This window comes from Microcaecilia unicolor, chromosome 6 (genome assembly GCF_901765095.1).
Source record: "Microcaecilia unicolor chromosome 6, aMicUni1.1, whole genome shotgun sequence".
Taxonomy (NCBI): Eukaryota; Metazoa; Chordata; class Amphibia; order Gymnophiona; family Siphonopidae; genus Microcaecilia; species Microcaecilia unicolor.
Window position 1 is genome coordinate 321519050 of NC_044036.1, and position 14653 is coordinate 321533702.

The following is a 14653-nucleotide window of genomic DNA, read 5'->3' on the forward strand; positions in this document are numbered from 1 at the left end:
CACAAAGGATTCCCCAACTTGATAAAGTGGTTCAGACAAAAAAAAAAAAAAACAAGCCAAACAGCGCAAAAATGAGGCTCGCCTCCCAAGAACTCAAGGTCCCTAGACAGCAACAGGGGCTGAAGCACAAAAAGGACCTTCAGAAACAAAAAGGAACCAAGAGATGGAGGGAGGGAGGGAGGGAGGGAAGGAGGGGACCCTGCCACCTGGGTTTGACACACTTTAGCACAATGTGACCCCCCACCCCCATGGGCCATACCCCAACCAGCAGCCAAGGAGCCCTAGGAGAGAGGCAGAGAAATTAGGAGCCAAAATTAATTAAACACAGCTGACTCCAGTAACTTTTTTCCCTTAGGACTAAGAATCATTAAACAAGATGTTTCTTTGGAAATAGAGGCCTTGCAGAGAGAGAGACTAAACAAACAGATGAATTTAAGCTGGCTGTAATAAAAGACAATTCAGAAATAAGAAGGAAAATTGAACAAATAGAGAATTTCAATAGGAGACAATCTTCGGGTACTTAATTTTCCCAGACTGTTAGGAGTTTCTCCACAGGACATGTTTACTAGATTTTTGAAAGAAAATCTGAACTTTCCTCATGAAGTTATTCCCCCATTGAATAAAATCTACTATGTTCCAACTACTATGAAAAAAACAGAGGGAGAAAAATCCATTGATTTGCAAAATGTTACAGCCATATTGGAACAATCACTTGAAGATGTGTCAGAAAGGGGGACGCTGATAGTTTCCTTTGTTTTCCAACAAGATTTAAAATCAATAATGAGACTTTATTTTAGATCAGCTACCCGCATGTTTGGGGGCAAAAAAATTTGGCTATGCCCTGATGTGACTAAGGTTACTCAAGAAAAGAGGAAAAAGTTTCTATGAGGTCTAAAATTCTGGAATTAGGAGGTTCTTTCCTTCTTGCATATCCGTGTAAATGTGACATAAGGTTAAATCAGATAAAATATGTTTACTATATACCTGATCAGCTTAAGACCTTCCTAGAAGCTAGACAACATTAGAGACATAAAAGATGAGAAAACGAAGCCATAGTTTCTTTATTTTTGATTGCATTAAAGTAATCTTCACTTAATTCCTGCCCCCCTTCTCTCCTAACAATCGAGGTCTAATGAAGCCAATGTTTAAATTATGTTATGAAAAGATAATACTTCTGTAATAACTTTGTTGTTATACCTGAGGCTGTATTTCACTAACAGTTTATGTCTGTGTTAAATTTATAAAATTAATAAAAATTATATGCTAGGATTAAGAATCACCAGGCCTACAAGACTAGTCAAGACTGCACAAGCTACTGAGAAATACTGACTCTGGGAGGGAATACACAGCTAACTTATAGGCTCTACCAGAATTCTGTAGTTCTCAGTCTTCACCCACCTGCTGATAGGAGTGCATAACCCATCTGTCTAGGCTGGTTTGGAGGGATGCTAAGGAAGGTGAAATTAGGCCTTACCTGCTAATTTTCTTTCCTCGAGACCCTCCAGACCGGTCAAGACGCGTGGGTTATGCTCGCCTACCAGCAGAGGGAGACTGAGAACACTAACTTCAACTATGTACATATAACCTGTGCCCATCCCACAAAAGCCAGTATACACTTAGCAAAGCAGAGAAAACCCCCTGCAACCTGAACTCTTGAATGTAGAAAAACCCCTGTACCTGGAAAACCAATAGACAACACCAACAGTGTGCTCAGACAGACGGAACGTCAAGCGCCCCGCTCTGTCAAGTATTATGGACGAAGAAAAACTCTCCGACCCAATGAAAGATAAAAGGAATAGTCATAGCAGAACACGGCTCAAATACTTCTGATACGAACAATATCTCTGAAATCCATAGGGCGGGCTCTTGACCGGTCTGGAGGGTCTCGAGGAAAGAAAATTAGCAGGTAAGGCCTAATTTCACCTTCCTCATCGACCCTCCAGACCGGTCAAGACGCGTGGGAAGTACCAAAGCAGTAGAAACTTAAGGGTGGGACCCTCGAAACGCAGAAGACAGCACAGCCGCTCCAAAACCTGCATCCTCTTTTGCCTGAACATCAATCCTATAATGCTTAACAAAGGAATGAATGGACGACCATGCCGCTGCTTTACAAATATCCTGCGGAGGAACAAAACTACTCTCCGCCCAGGAAGCGGCAACCCCCCGAGTTGAATGCGCCTTAAGCAACGGGGGCACCGAACGCCGCCTCAACAAATACGCTGAGGCAATAGCCTCCTTCAACCACCTAGCCAGAGTCCCCTTGGAGGCCGCAGCTCCTCTCTTAGGACCTCCAAACAAAACGAACAACCTATCCGAATCCCGGAAATCTCGCGTTCTGCTCAAATAGGACCGCAAGGCGCGCCGAACATCCAACTTAGCCAACCGACGCTGAGAGGCATCCCCCGAACGATCCCCCAACACCGGTAACGAAATCACTTGATTCACATGGAACGCTGAAACCACCTTAGGAACAAAGGAAGGAACCGTCCTCAAAGTCACTTTCTCTTTCGCAAAGGACAGAAAAGGCTCCCTACAAGACAAGGCTTGCAACTCTGATACTCTCCGAGCGGAAGCAATGGCCACCAGAAAAACTGTTTTCAAGGTAAGATCCTTACATGTGATGGACGCCAATGGTTCAAACGGAGGACCCACCAGAGTCTCCAAGACCAAATTCAAATCCCAAGGCGGAACCATTGGACGACGGGGCGGCCGAATCAACTTCACTGCCCTCAGGAACCGCCCTACATCCGGAGAAGCTGCTAAGGAGACTCCTCCAACCTTACCTCTGAAACAAGACAAAGCCGCAACCTGCACCTTCAGGGAAGAAAGGGAGAGCCCCCTGTCCAAACCATCCTGCAAAAACTCCAAAATCTCCATCACCGAAGCCCGCAAAGGGACAACATTCCGTTCAAGACACCAACTCTCAAAGATGCGCCACACCCGCACATAAGCCAACGACGTGGACTTCTTACGCGATCGCAACATTGTATCAATGACTCTGGCCGAGAAACCCTTCTTTCTCAATCTGTGCCTTTCAAGAGCCAAGCCGTAAGCAAGAATGGAGAGGGGTCGGCCATCTCGATCGGTCCCTGCACCAGTCTCACCTGAGACCCCAGGGGAAAAGGACCCTGCACTAACAACCGCATCAGATCTCCGTACCATGGCCGACGAGGCCAATTGGGCGCTATCAGAATCACTAAGCCGGGATGACGACCGATCCGCTGTACCACGCGGCCCACCAGCGGCCACGGCGGAAACACATAGAGCAACTGCTGAGTCGGCCACGGCAGAACCAACGCGTCGAGACCCTCGGCTCGAGCATCTCTTCGACGACTGAAGTACCGCGGGACCTGCGCATTGTCGGCCGATGCCATGAGATCCAACACCGGCCGACCCCACTGCAACACTATCCGTTCGAACACTGAGGGATGGAGGGCCCACTCTCCGGGATCCAACATGTGCCTGCTCAGATAATCCGCGTCCACATTGTCCACTCCTGCTACGTGGCCTGCCGAAAGAGCCTGAAGATGGGCCTCTGCCCACCCCAACAACTCCGCCGCCTCTACAGCTAATCCCGGGCTCTTCGTCCCCCCCTGCCGATTCACATAAGCGACGGCCGTGGCATTGTCGGAAAGAACTCTGACCGCCTTGCCCTCTAGCAGACTCTGGAAAGACCGAAGAGCCAACCGAATTGCTCGAGTCTCCAGGCGGTTGATGGACCACGCCACCTCTACCGACGTCCATCGCCCTTGGGCCACCTGCCCTAGACAATGCGCCCCCCAGCCTAACAGACTCGCATCCGTGGTCAGTACCACCCAATTCGGCACCTCTAGCGGCATACCCTTCGCTAGATTCGGAGTGTGAAGCCACCAGCGGAGGCTGCGTCGAACCCTCTCCGGCAGCGCTAACCGCTCCTCCAACTCCTGGGATTGAGGGGACCAACGAGTCAACAACGAACTCTGCAACTGTCTCATGTGGGCCCTGGCCCAAGGGACTACCTCTATAGACGCAGCCATCAGACCTAACACCTGAAGATATTCCCGCGCCGCAGGCGCCCTCTGAGCTCGGAGCTGATGTATCTGAATCTGCAGTTTGGAAATGCGAGGAGCCGTCAAAAACACCCGGCCTCGCTCCGTGTCGAACCGAACTCCCAGATATTCCAGCGACTGTGACGGAACTAGGTGACTCTTGGCCAGATTGACAACCCAACCCAGCGACTGCAAAAAGGTCACCACCCGGGCGGTAGCCTCCTCGCTCTCCGCCTGCGTTTTGGCTCGAATTAACCAGTCGTCGAGATACGGATGCACCAAAATGCCCTGCAACCGTAAAGCCGCTGCCACGACCACCATCACCTTGGAGAAAGTGCGAGGAGCTGTAGCCAGGCCGAACGGGAGCGCACAAAACTGAAAGTGACTCCCTAACACCACAAAACGAAGAAAGCGCTGGTGCGCCTCTAGAATGGGGATGTGTAAATAAGCTTCTGTCAAATCCAATGAAGTCAGAAATTCCCCTTCCTGAACCGCTACAATGACCGAGCGCAACGTTTCCATCCGAAAGGAAGGAATCTTTAGAGCCGCATTGACCCTCTTGAGGTCTAAAATGGGCCGAAAAGAATCCTCTTTCTTTGGCACCACGAAGTAAATGGAGTAACAACCGGTACCTCGTTCTTCTGGCGGAACCGGCACCACAGCACCTAAATCTACCAGACGTGACAGAGTGTCTCGCACTGCCCTTGCCTTGCGCCTTGAATGACAGGGAGAGACGAGAAAGAAATCGGACAGAGGACCGTCGAACTCCAGCGCGTACCCGTCTCGCACTATCTGCAGCACCCACTGGTCCGACGTGATTTGGGCCCACCTCTGGTAAAACAAGCGTAAGCGAGCCCCTACACGAACCAGAGGCTGGACCCCCAAACCATCATTGCGACCCACGGGACGTACTGGCCGCTCCAGAAAAGGCAGCTCGCCCCCCCCGGCGGCCCCCACGAAAGGGCTGGGTTCTCTGAAAATAACGACCCCGGAACCCCCCCGAGGGCCTACCCGGCCGATACCGTCTAGCTTCCTGAAAACGGCCTCGCACCGCCGCGCCCCTAGACGCCTTAGGCCGAAGCTCTGGAAGCCGCGGGATCTTAGTGTCACCAAGACCCCTAACCAACTTATCCAATTCGTCTCCAAAAAGCAAAGCGCCCTTAAAGGGAAGCGAACACAACTTTGCCTTGGACGCGGCATCTGCCAGCCAGCCCCGCAACCACAGGGCCCTTCGAGCCGCCACTGCAAGGGTCATGTTCTTCGCCGATGCACGCAACAAATCATATAGCGCATCTGCCAAGAATGACGAGCCCATCTCCAACTTTGCCAAATCCTGCACTAAGGCAGCTCTATCAACCTGCGGAGCATCTAGCAGCCGCTCAGCCCAGCGGAAACATGCTCGAGCCACCAGACCTCCACAAACTGAAGCCTGCAAAGCCAGCGCCGATAAATCAAAACTGCGCTTCAGAAATGTCTCCAATTTCCTGTCCTGAGGGTCCCGCAAGGCAGCCCCTCCATCTACAGGAATTGCAGTAGCCTTGGTCACCGCCGTCACTACGGCATCCACAGTTGGAGGCTTTAAAGAGTCTCTATCTTCCTGCGGAAGGGGATAGAGCTTAGCCATGGCCCGTGCCACCTTACAAGGTGCCTCCGGCGAGAGCCATTCCTGCGTTACCATCTCTCTAAGATCCGCATTCATAGGAAAGGTCCGAGATACCCTGCGGATCCCCTTAACCAACGGGTCCTGCTTTTCAGAGGGAGCCGGATCTACTGCCGGGTCAAACTTGAGCATAGTAGACACCTGCTCAATAAGATCCGCCAATTCCTCCCTGTGAAAAATGCGGACCACCGACGGATCCTCCCCGGGCACTGTCTCTCTCTCTGGTCCGGACAAGGACCCCTCCTCCTCCTCCAGGGGACTAAAGTCGCCCTCTGACTCTGGAGGAGAAAAACAGTCCAGGTCTTCAGCCCACTCAACACGTGGCCTCTTAGCGCTCAAGCCCGCCCCCGGACTAAGGGGCTCCGTGCGCGATGGTCCCGCCTGCCAGGCTTGAAATAAGGACCAAACAAATTCAGGAGGGAAACCCATCCTTCCCGAAACGTCCCCTCCCGAAGCACCAGCCACCGGGCTGCCCTGAGGGCCGCTGACTAAATCCGGGATTCTCGGGCCCGAATCCAAAATGGCGGCGGTTCCCGCCAAAACCGGGACCGCCGCTGAACCGCTAGCCGAAGCCCCTGCAACCTCCTGCAAGGCTGGCGCGGGAAGTTCCGCCGCTAACACCGGCGGAGCGGAGGCCTGAGTCTTCGGTTCCCCGCAAAAGCGGCAGGAAACCGCCAATCGCGTCGACCCCCCGACGAGCGCAAAAACGACAGCGAAGCGGCTTCGAGGACATCTTCGCGCCAAAAACCTCCCAAAGGTAAAGGAACTGGGAACTCACCCAAAGAAGCCACTCACAGCTCAACTTGCACGGCTGCCCAGCTCCGGCACTCCGGAGTGCAGCTGCACAGCTCTCCACAGCGTCTGGGTCTTTTTTTTTTTTTTTTAAACTTTATTGCAGCACCATTTGAGCCCTGCTGCTATTAAATCCCTGGCACTCAAGGCTGCAATATAAAACTGCAGCCGAGGCACAAAGCTGCCCAAACTGGAGAGCTAGCTCGGGGGAGGGACCCGGCCACCCGGGTGTGACACCCCAGGGGGGACAATGGCAGGCCCCAGCGGCACCGCCAATCCCCAGCACACAGAGTAGTCCAGGCACAGGGAAGTTCCTCAGGAATGATCAATAGACCAGGCTAAAACTCTCAACTGATCCCTGACTCCTACCAGACCGGACAAGCTGCACAGGCTGCCTGTCTACCCTCTGCTGAGACTGAGAAAATACTGGCTTTTGTGGGATGGGCACAGGTTATATGTACATAGTTGAAGTTAGTGTTCTCAGTCTCCCTCTGCTGGTAGGCGAGCATAACCCACGCGTCTTGACCGGTCTGGAGGGTCGATGAGGAATAAGGATTTACTTTAAGAAGGATGAACCGAATAGAGTGTCTCATAGCTGCCTTCACTATGTTTCAGGTCATTTTAAGGTGACACACACTGAAATAAGCACAAATATGCAAAGCAAGGGAGCTGAATCAGAGGCTGGGTGCGCAATGTAAAATGTGCTTATACATACAGATATTAACGCACAAGACAGGATCAGCAATACTGCTTTCAATGAGCAAGTGTCATTAATATAAAGGACTGTACTATAGACAACGTCCTCAGTGACCTGAAATTAATAACTGTATAATACAATCAGCAATATATAAAATGATCAGTTCTTGCCACCTCAGTGTTCATGTTTTAATGATATCTGGAAGCCTGACTGGATGAATATTTGCATACCTGGCTGTTGGTCTGCCACAGACGACGTAGTGGTAGCAGCGAGTGATACTGTAGACCCTGTAATACCTTCTGCAGTACAACCAACCACTGTGATTCCTCCTAATAGATTCTCAGCTCCTGAAGAGCTGTTACTTGTCATGCTTCCGGACAAAGAGGACCTATCAGCCTGGCTAGCATCTGCATCTCTGGAGACCTCCTCTCCAGCAGGATAATCAGTCTCCCTGGCCCCTGGAAAAACAAAAACAATCACAGCTTTATATTCTGACTTTTTAGGTTACATGGTATCAGTAACTCCCTTCTCTTATGGATATATTTTGTTGTCCTATTGCCATTAAAAACATACATGGTGCTTTCAGCAAAAAGCAAGAGAAGATTGATCATGTCTGCATATTCTGATCATTCTTCCCAGAAGAGAACACTTATTTAGAAACAAAGTTTTATATACCCCTAATCATGCCAAACCAAGACAGCTAAGCAGTTTACACTGGTAATTTAATTCAGGAGAGAAAGGTGGGGGGAGTATGGGGGAGGTGAAGTGCAGAAGACAGACATCAAGCAGTAGGGATGGTGTAGGTGTTTTGAAATAACCAGGTCTTGACTAGTTTCTTGAACTTGTGGAATTGAGGGTTTCAGCCTAAGCTGTTGTGGCATGGAGTTCCAAAGATAAGGCCCTATATAGGAGAATCTGTTTCCTGAGTTAGATCTAGTCAGAGCTGAGAAGGCAGTGGGAGTGATAGGAGAGCTTGCTGACTGGAGCAGAGACAATGTGATATAAGTATATGGTAATGGTACAAGATGGTAAGAGATGTAAGCTGGAGCTGCAAAAGAAAGACCTTGTGAATCAAGATTAAGTTTTGAACTTGATCCATCTTGAAATTGGAACCTAATGCTCGGCAATTAAAAGAGAGGATATGTGGTTGAAGTGTTGCGCGTTATGCAGAAGCTTGACAGCTGTGGACTGTATTAGTTGAAGTCTCTTAAACAACTGGAGTGGGAGACCACTAAACAGAGCATTGTAATAGTCCAGATGTGATATTACTAGGACTAGAATAAGTGGCCAAAGTAAACGAGGCAGAAGAGATCTTGCAGAATGGATTCTGTGTAAAGAAAAGAAAGAGGCTAGTACAACAGCAATCGATCTGTTTTTTTTGAAACTGAGTTTAGAATAAAATATAACACATAGGATTTTTACCGAATCAATGTATGATAGAGATTGGTTGCTGATGATAGGTTATGAAGGAACTAGCCTTTGAGCCCGTAAAAAGGTGAAATTAGATCTTACCTGCTAATTTTCTTTCCTCTAGACCCTCCAGACCGGTCAAGACGCTGGTAGGAGGACATAACCCACGCGTCTTGACCGGTCTGGAGGGTCGCTGAGGAACGGGCTATTATAGGAAGGGGGTTGAAAGGCCCGCCCCCGCAGCCGAGTTCGCCGCTGCCCTCCCCCCCCCCCCCCCGAGCCGTCACCACCCACCTTCCACCCGGCCGGGCCCTCACTCCGCTATTGAAACAGCGAGGGTCCAGGAACGCAGCACTGAGCTCTGTTGAGCTGCCGACGTCGGCCTTCCTTCTTCTTCTCTGCCTGTCCCGCCCTCGTGTGACGTAACGTCGTCGAGGGCGGGAGTCGGGACAGAGGCAGAGAAGAAGAAGGAAGGGCGATGTCGGCAGCTCAGCAGAGCTCAGTGCTGTGTTCCCGGACCCTCGCTGTTTCAATAGTGGAGCGAGGGCCCGACCGGGTAGAAGGTGGGTGGCGGCGGCGACTCGGGTGGGAGGAGCGTTAGACGGCGGTGTCCCTCCCTCAGAAATGCGCAGTACAGACCCTCTCTGTTCCGCCTCCCGTCATCACTTATTGACGCAGGGCGGGGCAGAGAAGGTCTCTACTGCGCATTTGCGAGTGAGTACGACACTCGCCTTTTATATATATTGATGGCTGAGTAGGGATTGGAAAATGTATTGCGTCACATTTGGTGATATTAAAAAATAAATTGCCTTTCAACCATGTAGAAACTGAGTTAAGAGAGACATTAAGATCAATGTCAGACGAGGGTGTTGAAAGCCCCTCTTCTCCAGCTGCTCTTGTCCCAACCAGCTTGCCCTCTCCCCTGTTCCACAGTTCCACTTCCTTTTACAAATTAAGGCCTATCTAAATCTCAAAAGACTCCAAAAAGAGAGGCTGACCTAACCTACTGTCTCAATGGGAATCCCTTTCTAAACAATGAGGCAAGAATGTTTGGACATTCAAATCACAGCTTTACAAATCACTTCCATAGAGGCTATTCTGAAGTGGGTTACTGATGGAGCCATGGGCCTTGACATGATCCTCTAAGGTCAGAGCTGTTTGGCACAGGTGAAGGAGATGCATTATCCATCGCCCCTCAGTGTCAGAACAAAGAAAATCTGAAAAGCTTCAGCTTTTGAGAGAATGGCTATCCCATTTTTCTTATGCACAGGTGGGAACAAACATTGCTTAACTCATTCCCTCTAATTTCAGGGATTCCACCCTTGATAAATGCATTTCTTGCAAAAGTACCACTGTAGGTTTGTTTATATGTCTTCAACATTTTAATACGCTTAATATGATTTAACCTTTTCATATTACAAGAGGCATTTGAGGAGCTCCCAGTCATGGGTTGAAAGGAAAAAAAAAAAAGTTAGGGAACAAGAAAAATCTAGAAACCTGTGTTCCTCAGCTCACTACTAGCAAATACTCCCATCTACAGGCTGCACACCCCTACATCCATACCAGCGTTTGGATCACATCACCATCCAAAACAACTGAGTGCTTAACATACTGTTATTGGATTGTACTATTTGTTGCTTACATTGTACTGCAGCATATTGGAGCTTTGTTTATTGTTCAATAAAATCTTAATCCTAATAGGGGATATATATATACATAATAGGAGGTACCTAAAACATCAACAACAAACAGTACTCCTGTTCTATATAAATTAAAAAAACAAGGGCACACTAAACCCAGTTCTTAATAATTGTAGCAAATGTTGAACATTGCTGATCTTTGTATCCAACAAGTTCTCAAGTGAAGCAAGAAAAAAAAAACTCCACTGCAACATAAAGCCAAGATGGGTTTAGTGTGCCCTTGTTTTTTTAGGGCCCATTGACTGATCTTTATTGAGACTGTGCTCTGATGATACACAGAGACTGAAGAAACTGCAATTCAGGGTTTATGTTTAATGTTCTTTGTGGGATTTACATATGTGATCAAGGGTATAAGTTTGGTGTGGATGGCAGTGTGAGTGAGTTGCAGGGATACTATTTGGTAATTCTTTTAATGCACTGACTTGTTTTCACTAATAAAGATTTTGTAATTTATATAGTATAGAACAGGAGTACTGTTTGTTGTTATTGTTCAATAAAGACAAAAACTGCCACAGAAGGAGTCACCTGGCATTTGGATGCACAGTCTCCTGCTGTCAAGGAGAAGGTGAGCTGCAAAAAATTTGGGAGCCACTTTTCAATAGCATTAACTGATTGTTCCCCTTCAATGCCTTCACAAAGGCCAGATTTGCTCAGGTCTTCCAGCTCTGATCTTATAGCACAGACTGCTTAAGTTTCTTTTCTATCCTCTAGAGTAGTAGTAGGTTACCTGCCCAGGATTCAATCTCAGAGTCTCACTGAGGAAGTAGGGATTTCATTATGCATCAGAGTCCTGACATAATCTCCTGTGCTGTAGAACTGTGGCTTGATAACATCTTTAATTTCTTGGAGTTGCTTCAAGATTGATGCAGATGGCTGGTCATCATGGCTTTGGTAGCATGGTTTCACAAGGGTCTGAGGATTCGCTTTTGCTCAATTCACATCAACATCTGCTACGAAGAACAGCTAAACTGGTACTTCACAGTATTCAGTAATAGCAGCCCACGTGTCAAAAGGCACATGTAACAGAACTGCTGAAATATGAGTGTGCCCAGAAACTTTGCACTCAGGCAGCCCTTAATGCGGAAGCTCCATCCCAAGTCCCAGAGGATATATTGATTTGTGATACCGTTATTTATGTTTATATGTCACCACACTTTGCTGGTCCAACATTCCTTTTTTTATGCATTTCTTTTCTTACGTTTTGCATATGGACTGAATGGAATAATGTATTTTCTTGCAATAAAGCTATGAGCTGCACAAAGTTTTTTTTTTTTTTTTTTAAAGATAGACAACGGTAGTAAGGTCTTTTAAAATGATTGTGAAAAAGTGTTCATGACATACAAAGCTGTGAGGAGTGATTGGCTATGATGACACTGATAAAAATCAGGACCTTTATGCACCAAGTGAAACACTCTGTAAAACCCTAAGACGGCTGAAATCATCTTAAAAATACCTCACCTGGTACACTAGCAATACAAAGTACATGTGAGTTGCAAACAATGAAACTGTCCAAGATGTTTCCAGGCTGGTTTGCATCAATAATGACGACTTTCGTTGTTGAATGAGTACTAGTACAGATCCAAACAAAACTGGACAATTCTTCCTGATGCTTCAGCTCCTTCTGCTGCTCCTGAAACCCAAAGAAAGGTCATGTCAGCTGCAGATGATAACAACACAATACTATACTAACAATGGCAAAAAAGGGGGAGAATGAATGAAGGGATCAGTTAGGGGAGAGAGAGCGAGAGATCAGATCAAGAGGGGTGTAGGGAAAGTGCGAGTGAAAAGACTGAATGGGACATGGAGTTAATGGAAGGGTTGGTATCCAGAACACAAATGAGTAGATTATCCCTTTCTCTCCTGATCTTGGATACCTTATTTTCCCCCTCTGCTCCCTGACACTTCCCTGTCCTCTGCTCTTTCCTCTACTCCTCTTGCCCAAGATGTCTCCATTTTCCACCTCTAAGATTCATGCTCCTTTTGTTGAGACTTTCTCCCCCAATTCTCTATTCCCTTCCTTCCTAGAACTGATCATGAAGATCTCTTTCCATCCAAAAAATATGACTAAAAGTGAGCACACAAAAATTCCCAGAAAATATTTTTTAAAAAGTGCAAATTTAGGAAAATGCCTCACATAATTGCATCAAAACTGTGAAAATCTGCTGCTGAATTTACAAACTCTTGCCACAGAATCTTGAAAAATATGCTGCAGGAAACCATGGGCTGCAATAATACACATAACTGAAATGTGTAGGGCATGAGAAAAAAAAAAAAAGAGGTGGTGCTGTGGGTCTCCTTGGAAATTGGAAATGGCACTTTCATCTACACCAGTATGGACTACAAGCTGAAGACCCGGTAAAGACTGCGGAAATAAAGAGAAAGGAAGACCATGGTGGTGAGATCTTTTAAACTGCAGGATGTGGACTGGAGTATTCCATCTCTGGAATCAGAAGTAGAGTTAACCTGAAGTCCCTGAAAGAACTCTCCTTAAACAAATAGTAATGGAACCCATGAGAGAAGAGACAATACTCATCCTAATAGGAGGAGGTAGAAGCGATCCCCAGTTGCTCCTGCCTATGCTGGTTCCGCTGACAAAATGGCTGCTGAGACTGCCAGTGGAAGTCCCAGCAGCTATTTTGAGAGCGAAGCCAGCATGGGCAGGAGTGATCTGTAGTGCTCTTACCCACGTCGGTTCTAATCTCAAAATGGCTGCAGGGACCTCTAGCGGCAGTCTTGCCAGATTGTCACAGGAGGTCCCAGCAGCCATTTTTCAGCGGAGATGGCATGGGCAGGAGCATCTGGGGATCATTCCTGCCCTGACTGACACAGAACCCCTGAAGAGAGTTCACAGAACCCAGTTTAGGAACCACTGGTCTAAATATTAGCCCTAATAAAATATTTTGTAAGTTACCTCGGATATCTGCATTTACCTTGATCTCCTGCTCTAGCTTGTCTAAACTGCTCTGAGATCCTCTCGGATGCACGTTCCCTTCAGCTTCAGAACCTGATGTATCACTGTAGAAAACGCTTGCTCCAACAACAGAGCCACCGTCTCTCGTCTTCCCTCCAGACAGGTTGACTCCCACAGCACACCAAAGCTGACAGAAAAGTACACATTGATGATTCTTGCAGGAAAGAACACTCTTATGTAGGTAAAATTACCATTTACATGCCTCAGATAATTCACGTTGAGACAGAGACAAGATAAATAATTCATGATTAGAAATGGTCTCTACTGTGCATGTCAAAGTCAAATGAGCTCTTCAGACATTAAAAATGTATTAGAATCACTAAGGTGCGTCATCTGGCAGACAAAACGTTACAATTGTCTATTTCGGGGGAACGATGCTTATTTTGTTCCAATTTTGGCCTTAAAAGTTTATGAAAGCATCTTGCATTTAATTGGAAAGAATTCCTTCATGTTAGCTTACAGCACTCCACTGTTTCATCTCCTCAGCATGAGGAACATTAACAGGCAATTTCCAAAAGAACTTGCATAAAACAGTGTGGTTACTTGAATGTTCAAAAGTCACTTCAAAAAATAAAGTGATACATATTTATTGGACTAATTTTGTACATTTCCTACCTCGCTCTGCTGCCAGCTCAAACATTCTGCCTGTACACAACCTTGTTCAAAAAAAAAAAAAAGGGGGGGGAAGAACATTCCTCCCCCCCCCCCCCCGGTGCGGGTCCAAACTCCCACCTGTTTCCACTAACCAGTACTGCAGCCTGAAACAAACTACCAGAGTATGGAGCTCTTCTAATGTTCTAAGGTAAGAAAACAACTTCCTATCCAATTATTTAAACCCCTTCAAGGGGAAAAGATGAAAACAATGGGAAATAAGGGGGGGGGAAGAAATCAAACTCAGAGTATCATTTCCTTTTATTTAATGGAGCTTAAAACTTCAAGTGAGGTTACCACTCTGCTCAACTGATGCCCAGTTCTCACTTAGTAACCAGTCCAGAAGCTGCATGGTCTGCTCATCACTGGAGAAAAACATACTAAGCATTCAAAGGTTGCGCAGTGTCCTTAAGGGGAGAATCACACAGAACTACTTTGTTTCTCTGTCTCCCACTGCTGGTTGATGGACATAACAGAATGGTAAATAACCCACAGGTTCTGGACTGGTCTGGTATGGATGCTATGGAAGAGGACAATCTAACAAATCCAGGAATGCAATAAAAAATCTGCTGCTTTGCTACCTTGTGATCACCCCTCCATCTCTCCGTTCTCCCTCCCTCCCTCCCCCCACCTTTCCCTTCAAAGCTTTCTTTGGAATGTTTTTATGTTTCAATTACATATTCTACCATAGTCATCTTTTGTTCATACCATTCTGACCCGAGGAAAGTGGTTTTAGCCTCCGAA

General features: G+C 47.2%; 1 protein-coding gene across 1 annotated transcript in view; it reads right to left on the minus strand.

The window, feature by feature from the left end:
* SPAG9 (sperm associated antigen 9) overlaps positions 1–14653 on the minus strand; it is a 228701-nt gene that overhangs the window by 58914 nt on the left and 155134 nt on the right. Inside the window, 3 exon segments of the mRNA XM_030208362.1 lie at positions 7408–7635; positions 11746–11917; positions 13218–13385. Of these exon segments, the coding sequence (XP_030064222.1) occupies positions 7408–7635; positions 11746–11917; positions 13218–13385 (568 nt within the window).